This window comes from Petaurus breviceps, unplaced genomic scaffold, assembly GCF_028583685.1.
Source record: "Petaurus breviceps papuanus isolate PSGF00001 unplaced genomic scaffold, PetGlider_PUasm1.0 172, whole genome shotgun sequence".
NCBI lineage: Eukaryota > Metazoa > Chordata > Mammalia > Diprotodontia > Petauridae > Petaurus > Petaurus breviceps.
In genome coordinates, this window is record NW_027185755.1 from 3,450,369 (window position 1) to 3,458,936 (window position 8,568).

Sequence of the window (8,568 nt, forward strand, 5' to 3'; positions counted from 1 at the left end):
GGATTCTTCCCCTAGTTCTTTACCTCCAAACTCTTCAAAGGCGAAGAGAAATAGGCATTACCTAGGAAGAAGGATTTTGGTGAAAGAGGAGGGATATTACTCCCTGCACCCCTCTACCCCCTAGCCATTCCCCCTAGGAATCATCTCCTAGGGCAAATAGTAATGACCGATCCCAACCCCTTCCTCTTTGGGGGAAACTTTTCTAACTCTAGGATTCACAATGAGAGGTATTGGCCTGGTCCCAGCTTCAGTTTCATCATTTGTAAAATGGAGGAGGAACCAGGGCCGGGGTAAAATAAGAGGACCGGATGGAATCTTTTCCAGCTGGGTCCTTCCAGAGGAAAATAGACTTGGGCAAGGGACCCTCAGAGACCCATTAGACAGCTCTTGCCTGGCTCCCCTGCTGAGTGAGCCCTGTCCTGAGGGAACTCTTCTGGGGTTATCACCTCCCCCAACCATATAGCCTTTGGGAGGTCTAAGGAAAGTGAGAGGGGGTTTGTCCCTCCCCTTCCTCATTTCTGTAGAGGGAACTGAACTCAGCCCCCTTTACCTGAGAAATTGAGTCACAGACACCAAATTTACCTGGCCTCCCACTACCAAGGGTTGATGTAAGGGTCAAACAAGATAATATATATAAAGCATTTTGCAAACCTTAAAAGCACTTTATAAATACTCGTTTCTCTCCTAAGACCAGCTTCCACTGGAAGTCAGTGAGGGATTTTAATTCCTATAGGACTCAGTATTTAACTCTGTAAAATGTAGAAATGATAGTTACTTCCTTTCTGTTTTGGGATTTGAACATTAGCTCCTTAGGGTCAGAGAATATTTTTTTCCCATCTTTGTATCTCCAATGCCCACCAGTTAAAAGGCATTTAATGGGCAAATAATACTCTGTCGGTTGACATTGATTGGTCTATCGAATTAGTGCAAGGTGCTTTGAAAACTTCTAACGTGTGTAATTAGTAAGCAGTTCCTGGCATGGGCCTGGCATCGAAGCAGGTGCTCCACAAGTTTGCTTGAGCAGAGACAAGAAGCTTCATTTTAAAACTTCTTTTGCCGTTAAACCTCAGTTTCTACGCCTTTAAAATAAGGGCATTGGACAAAATGGTCCTTAAGTCCCCTTTCGGCTCTAAGAGTCAACAAATAGGGGTAGAGGCATGGATTGTGGCTTCCATCAAGCACCAGGTATCACTCACCTAAGAACCTCTCTCCTCCCGGCCCCGCAAAATCTAGCTCTCCCTCTTCTGGTAAAATTTGTCTCTTTCGTCGGTCCGTAGGCGTCGTTTGGGATTGGCTGATAGGGTCACCTGAGCGTTTGCTCTCCCGGGGCAACATGGCGACGCCCAAGTGGTGACTTCAGAAACGTGTTCCGTTCAAGATTTCTCGTTTGCTGTTGCAGCTGCCGCTACCGAAAAGGTGAGAAAGACCTGGGTATGAAGCGGAATGGCGCAGACCCGGAGCCGCGGCCCGATCCGGCACGGCCCGGGAGGTGCTGACAAGGGGCTGTCCCAGGTTTCAGCTTCCGATATTGCTTTCCTTTTGGGGTGGGTGGACTCCCTGGAACGAAGTCCCGATTGCACTCTGAAGCCCCCATACTATGGGGTGGGGGAGGAAGGTTGGGGGGCTTGAGACCAAGTGCTACTTTGAGACTAGAGGCCGCCCTCGAAAGCGACCCAGTCCAGGCCAATCTCCAACTTCTGGGCAGTAGGAAGTCGGGGTCCCAGTTGCGATTTAATCGATTGCAATTCCCTTTTTTACAAATGGGCAAATTAAAATCCAGAGTGTTTAAGTCACTTTTCATAGACTCATAACGAGGCAGTGGCAAAGGGGCGCCGGTCCATGGGCTCTGCTCAGGAGAAGTTGGGGGTGCTGGCACCATGAGATTTGGACCAGAATAGCTTTATCTAAGGTTCTCTGGTCACTAGGACTTGCACTATTTCTTCCCTCAGTCAAGCAAGAACCCTCAGTAGATGCCCGTTAGGGCTGCTCTGTGGCTTCAACTGGACATCCGAAGCATCCAGCGCCATTTCCGAAACTTCTGCCGAGCCCATTTTATGGAGGGGACAAAGGGCCCTCCCTGCAAAGGTAGTGCTACCGCTGACATGGAGAATGGCGCTCGTCCAGAACAGCCCAAAGCTGGGGCAGAACTGGGGGAAACGGTGATCTCGGAGGGAGCTGCCAGGATTGTTTTTCCCAACAGCAATGAAGTGTTTTACAACCCAGTTCAGGAGTTCAACAGAGACCTAACGTGAGTGGAAATCCCAGACAGAACAAGGCCTGGGATCAGGGATCAGGGATAAGTCTAGCTAAGAGTAGAGGGCTGGGATCATCCTTAACTGATATTAGGATGGGGGTCCAGGGTTCCTATTCTTACTATGGTACCCCTATCCCTCAGATGTGCCGTCATTACAGAGTTTGCTCGGATACAGCTCTTGTCCAAAGGAATTCAGAGTGAGATGATTCCCGAAATATCTTCTTCCTCTCTAATTCCCTCCCACCCACCCACCCGTGACAGAGATGGGTCACAGTGTTGGGCTCTCTTATATCTCTGGGAGTTTTCTTTTAGAATAGGTCTGGGTGGGTCTCCCATGTCTTCCTTGTGTCTGGAGTCTAGTTATCATTGGCAATCAGGAAAGCCTTCCTGGAAAAGCTCTATGTCATTATGATCCCAGATACCTGGAAAACGGTGCTGAGGGGAGGGTGTGGGGACTTACCTTGGAGGGAGGGGTGGGGGGCTTCCCTGGGAGGAGGGGTGTGGGGGCTTCCCTGGGGGAAAAGGGGGGGGAGAAAGAAGCAAATCATCCCTTACACCAGGATGATCTGGGGGTGGGTGGCTATAGTTGAGGTGCCAGGTGAGGAGAAGCTTCAGAAGGTGGTTGTGAACCTGGCTGAATCGGAGAAGGGAAGCATGGAACCCTGTCCCAGGGACCAGCCCCAGACAGCTGCTGTGGGGACCGTCTGTGAGGTGGGGCTGACCGGGATCTTTATGGGGGTTGGGAGGGCAAAGGGAGGCAAGGGTCTGTCCTCTTAACTCTCTGGGAACAGGGAACCCCTCTGGAGCCTATGAGTAGATGAAGGTTGGGTAGATGGGAGGTCAGGGTCTAGTTAGATTATGGGAGAGATTGCCCTTTGACCTAACCTATCTCCCCCTAGGAGGGGTTGCGTGTGCTGGAGGGCTTGGCAGCATCAGGCCTTCGCTCCATCCGGTTTGCAAAGGAGGTCCCAGGCCTCCGAACTGTAATAGCAAATGATGCCTCTTCGAGGGCTGTGGACCTCATACGATGCAATATCCAGCTAAACAACGTTAGTCACCTGGTTCAGCCTAATCTAGCTGATGCTCGGTACGAGTGCCTAAGAGTTGTGGGGAGAGAGGCAGGGGGCCTGGGCTTGCCCTAAGTGACCATCTTGCGCCTCTTCCCCCAGCCTGTTGATGTATGAGCACCAAAGGGGATCTCATCGATTTGATGTCATTGACCTGGACCCTTATGGAAGCCCAGCCACATTCCTAGATGCTGCCGTGCAGGCAGTGTCTGAAGGAGGTAATAGCAGCAGAAAGAGAGAAAAGGCTAATCCCCAGTTCCCCGACCTAGAAAGTTATGGGGTTGGATTAAAGCATCTCTGAGGGTCTTATCAGTTTCAGAGCCTGTGGGTAGAATGACAGCCAGCCTCTAGCTGCTGTCTGTGACTCTTCTCTCTCAATCTCCAATACCCCCAAGGTCTGCTGTGTGTGACCTGCACTGACATGGCTGTGATGGCAGGGAACAGCAGCGAGACATGTTATAGCAAATACGGAGCCATGTCCATCAAGAGCAAAGCCTGTCATGAAATGGTAAGGGCTCCAGGGGTAGCTTGGCTTTCCACCTTCTCCTGTGCTTCTGGGTCTGAGAATGATTCAGAATTGGGGTCAGTCAATATTTATTAAGTGCCTGCTATTTGCTGGGCATTGTATCAGTGCTGGGGATAAAAAGAAAGGACTTAGACAATCCCTGTTCTTAAGAAACTCAATCTGACAGAGGAGACAACACAGAAAAAGAAAACTGAGAAGTATCAAAGCTGAGGGGATGAAGGGGGTGGGCCCTAGCACTACCATCTAGAAGGAAGTGCCCTAGAGAATGGCCAGAGGAGCTGGGTTCAGATTCTCCCTCTGCTCTTTATACACTTCCCTTCTCCCAGGCTTAGTAGGAAGAACATGCATATAGAATTCAGAAGATCTTGGCTGGAATGGCAGCTCTGCCAGTTACTATGCATGTGACATTGGACATGCCCTTGTTACTCTTGAGGACTTGGACTCAGGTTTATATAGTCATTTTATTAAAGGAAAGTGGAAGTCTACAGAAAGAAAGTTGGTTCAGTCCCCTTTCAGCATTTTATGGATCTAGGACTCTTAGTATAATAAAAAAGAGTGCTAGATGGACATTCAGGTCTCTGCCTGGAAGACCTGGGTTCAAATCCTGACTGCCATTTACTCATTATGTGACTGTATGAACGTCATCTCTCTCTCCACTTCTTCCTCATCTATAGATGAGAAGGGTTAGATTCAGTTAAGCTGTGATTCACCAGGAATCCCATGATCCCTTTGCTAACACCTCCTCCAGGCACTAAGAATCGTGCTGCATAGCCTTGACCTTCGGGCCAACTGCTACCAACGCTATATCGTCCCACTGCTCAGCATCAGCGCCGACTTCTACATCCGAGTGTTCGTTCGTGTGTACACAGGCCAGGCCAAAGTCAAAGCCTCGGCCAGGTCAGGCCCCTCCGACTGGGCTATCTAGAACCCCTGGGGCCATGGCAGGTTCTCTGTGCAGAAGGAGCAGGGTGGGCCAGCGTCAATCCAAGAGGGCTTCCTGGAAGAGGGTAGTCTGGGGGCTAGAATGGGCAGGGTGGCCTGACTGAGAACCCCATTCCCTTATCCCCAACCTATCTGTCCCTAGTAAGCAGGGATTCGTGTTCCAGTGTGTTGGCTGTGGTTCCTTCCACTTGCAAAGACTGGGCAAGGCAGTGAACAATGGTGGACGGTAAACTGGGAGGCTTTTATTGAGGGTTGGGGCTGGGCCCCAGGGATACAAGGCAGGATGAGATAGGGGGTATGGAGAATAAAGCCATGACCATTGTCAGGAACCAAGTAACTAAAGCTGGGAGGGTATTTGAAAGCCAGAGCCCAGAGTGGGGAAACTGAGCCTGAGGGCTGTGAAGCAGCTGAGCTCAGGGCAGGAACAACAAAAGCAGTAAGGAATTAGGCTGGACGGGGTGCTGGGGAGGGCCAGAGGGGATTGACCTGGGCCAGGAAGTAAGGTCAAGGTAAGGGGCAGAAGGGGTATGTCTGACTCACCACTCTCACCCATATCTGCTTATATCCTCACAGCATTAAATTCTCTGCCGCCACAGGCCCCCCAGTGGGGTCTGAGTGTGAGCACTGTGGGCAGCGACATCAGGTGGGTTACCAGTTGCGCTAGGCCAGTGACAAGGGCATGGTAGTAGAGCAGTCCTTGTTCTCATTTCCCACTTGTTTGTGTATCCATAGCTGGGTGGCCCTTTGTGGGCAGAACCAATCCATGACCTGGACTTCGTAGGTCAGGTCTTGGCTGCCATCAGCAGGAACCCTGGGCGTTTCCGGACATCTGCAAGGATCCGGGGTGTCCTGAGCATGGTCACTGAGGTGGGAGTCAGGAGCCATGGTCAGGGTGCTTACAGGGAGGTCGGAGCTCACATCTCCCATTCCCACCTGTTGTGTGACCCCACTGCTTCCAGGAGCTGCCAGATGTCCCCTTGTACTACACACTGGATCAACTGAGCAGTACCATTCACTGCAACACACCCAGTCTCTTACAGCTTCGGTAAGAGATACAACCCAGCCACACCTAGAGGTGGGATTAATGGGATGTGAGAACAGATAGACACACATGATGGTGGGAATGGAGTGGGGAGAACCCCTGCAAATACAAGGGGAGTATGTGGAAGCGCAGAGACCCGATAAAAGGTTACACAGGTATGTCTAGACACAGCTGCTCAAGGCAGAGACATACAGAAACAGGAGTAGATCCATGTGAGAGCATAGGCTTCAGGAGGTCTATACACACAGACATGTAGGCGTGTAGGAGGAGAGAACACAAGTAGCCACACAAGTACACATGAGCACATGTACACACAGCATCCCCTGTCCAATGCCCTGTGGGAGGGCTGGAGGTGGGATCAGGAGCTTCATGTAACCCATCTGTCTCTGGCTCCCAGGTCTGCACTCCTACATGCTGGCTACCGGGTGAGCCTCTCTCACGCCTGTAAGAATGCTGTGAAGACAGATGTCCCACCCTCAGTGCTCTGGGACATCATGCGCTGCTGGGTGAGTAACAGGAACAAGAGTTTGAGGCTGGGGATTCCCGAGGACCTGCCAGGCCCTAATCTCCTTCCCCACCTCTAGGAGAAAGAGAACCCTGTGAAACGGGAGCGTCTCTCAGAGACCAGCCCAGCCTTCCACATCCTCAAAGTGGAGCCCAGGTATTGGGGGGGGGGGACAGACAGCACATGGCATGAGACATACCTTTGATTCAGCAAACATCATGGGTCCCTGTGATGGATGTGGGATAGCAGGACAAAACTGAACAAGCCTCCAAGGACCTCAGGTCCTCTGTGAGATGCCATGGTCACAGACACATACACACTCAGGCAGACCCATGTGCACACACACCCCATGACACTGTCTCCACACTCCACACTGTTCTTAAGGCTCCAGGCAAATTTCTCCATCCGGAATGATGCTAACCCCAGCTCCCGACAGCAGGGACTCCAGCGATTCCAAGCTAACCCTGAAGCCAACTGGGGGCCAAAGGCCCGAGCCCGGTCAGGGTAAGAGAATGTTTGGGACTGGAGTGGGGAGAACCCAGCAAAAGGGATGGGGCTGGGGCTTAGAAGTGCAGGGGCTCCTCTGAGGAAGGGGCTCAGGTCAGTTCCTGCTCCCAGGGGGAAGGCCCCCTTGGAGCTGGCAGAGAAACGGCGACAGCTACAGAACAAACGGAAGGAGCCCACTAAGGACCAGGGAACCGACAAACTTAAGGCCTTCCCTTGCAAGAAGTTCAAACAGGTGGTGTCTCTTTCCTGCCTCGTGCTCTCCCTTGTTCCCTCCTGTCTCCCCCTCATCTCCCTTCTTCCAGTCTTTTCATTTTTTCTACCCTTCAGTGTTGGGGGGACTGTCCCTAAGTTAACTCCATTCTGTCTCCCTCCAGGGAACTTGCCTTTTGGGGAATGAATGCTGTTACTCTCACAGCCCTGAGGAACCCCAGATCCAACCTGAGCCAGGTTCCTTGCCTTGAGGATTTATGCCCCTACCCTACCCTCTTCAGATTCAGATAATAAAGTTAAATACTCCTCCCCCCACGGAGAGTGATCTTGCTGGGCCTTTGCAGGGTGTAATGGGGGGAGGGAGAGTGCATAGATCTGAAAATGTGGCAGGAAGATCTGAGTCTGGGGAGTGTCTGGTCTGAGAATCATTGGGTAGGGATGAGGCTCTGGGATCCTGGGGTGGGGAGGGTGGGCTTGTTAAGTCTAGGAGAGTGCCCTCTGCCAGTGCAGGGGGATTCTGGAGACTCTGAGGAGTGGGTTTATCTGAGTCTCGGGGGCTTTGTGTTTTAGAGCATAGGGTTTTTTGCTGGAGTCTAGCATTAGCTACTGCTGATACTAAGACAAAAAAAGAGGCAGTCCCCACCCTCAAGGAGCCGATATTTTACTGGAGGGAGACAAGTTCACTTCTAAGTAAAACGAGTCATTTCAGGGCTGGGGATGAGGAGAAACAGCCTTGAAGGAAACTGGGCATGTCTGTGGGCAGCTGTGAAGGAGCTAAGAGATGGGGAGAGAATGAAGATTAGAGAGATGATTTTGAGGGCAACTTCATGCAGTGTGGAAAGAGCCCTGGCCCCACATAAAGTACTAAGTTCCTTGTTATTGGAAGGGTTCCAGTAAAAAAACAGAAGAGGATCTAAGACCCCAGTTCAGATTCTGCCTCTAGAGTCTCCGTGCGCCAGGTTATGTAACGCTTCGAACCTCAGTTCATCATCTGCAATAAACGAGGGGACAGGAGGGGCAAGCTGTCCCACCTCCAGATGTATAATCCTGTGATTTTAGGGGACAAATGAAGAGCTTGGCCAAGAGAGGGACCACCGAATCTGATGGGGAGAATGGGGCTTTGAATGGCATTTCTTAATAAGGTGTGAGGCTAGGTGAGGAAAGGAAGGACAGATGAGGGAGTGCGAGAGACTGGAGGCGCCTACCTGGGCCTGGGGAGTTTATTTAGCTTGTGCTGAGTTTGAGATGCGCACTGGGACGTCCCATTGGTGATGCGCTGGGGCCGGGAGGAGGAGGGAGGGAGGCTGTAGGGGGCGCTGTTTGAAAATCTGTGGAGGAAAAGTCTATTGTGTGACTTGGGGATGGGTGAGAGCAGACTCAAATCCCTGCCACTGAGTGCACGTGTCTAAGCCGATTGCCGCGGCTGGCCACACGGGGGCAGTGGGGAGACTGAGCCGCAGGCGCTTTTCAACGTGGCCGCGACGCGGAGCTCCCACGAGGGTCGGCTGCTCGCCG

At 51.8% G+C, this 8,568-nt stretch overlaps 2 protein-coding genes across 2 annotated transcripts in view; one reads left to right on the forward strand and one right to left on the reverse strand.

The window, feature by feature from the left end:
• The window catches only part of RAD23A (RAD23 homolog A, nucleotide excision repair protein), a 181,075-nt gene that overhangs the window by 14,198 nt on the left and 158,309 nt on the right, over positions 1-8,568 (reverse strand). The window lies entirely within an intron of this gene.
• Positions 1,264-7,368, forward strand: TRMT1 (tRNA methyltransferase 1). The gene is made up of 17 exons (XM_069082960.1): positions 1,264-1,416; positions 1,950-2,248; positions 2,396-2,451; positions 2,841-2,965; positions 3,154-3,341; positions 3,424-3,539; positions 3,717-3,829; positions 4,596-4,744; positions 4,932-5,015; positions 5,363-5,432; positions 5,522-5,656; positions 5,749-5,834; positions 6,229-6,337; positions 6,416-6,492; positions 6,721-6,840; positions 6,955-7,075; positions 7,218-7,368. The coding sequence occupies exons 2-17, from the start codon at positions 1,971-1,973 to the stop codon at positions 7,302-7,304; spliced, it is 1,914 nt and encodes a 637-aa protein (XP_068939061.1). The 5' UTR covers positions 1,264-1,416; positions 1,950-1,970; the 3' UTR covers positions 7,305-7,368.

Bases quoted from the DNA above. Each gene is read 5' to 3' on its own strand.
- TRMT1 (XM_069082960.1), top strand. From the start codon at position 1,971: ATGCCCGTTAGGGCTGCTCTGTGGCTTCAACTGGACATCCGAAGCATC. The intron at 2,249-2,395 runs GTGAGTGGAAAT...CCTATCCCTCAG, and splicing joins GAGTTCAACAGAGACCTAAC to ATGTGCCGTCATTACAGAGT. The intron at 6,338-6,415 runs GTGAGTAACAGG...CCCCACCTCTAG, and splicing joins GGGACATCATGCGCTGCTGG to GAGAAAGAGAACCCTGTGAA.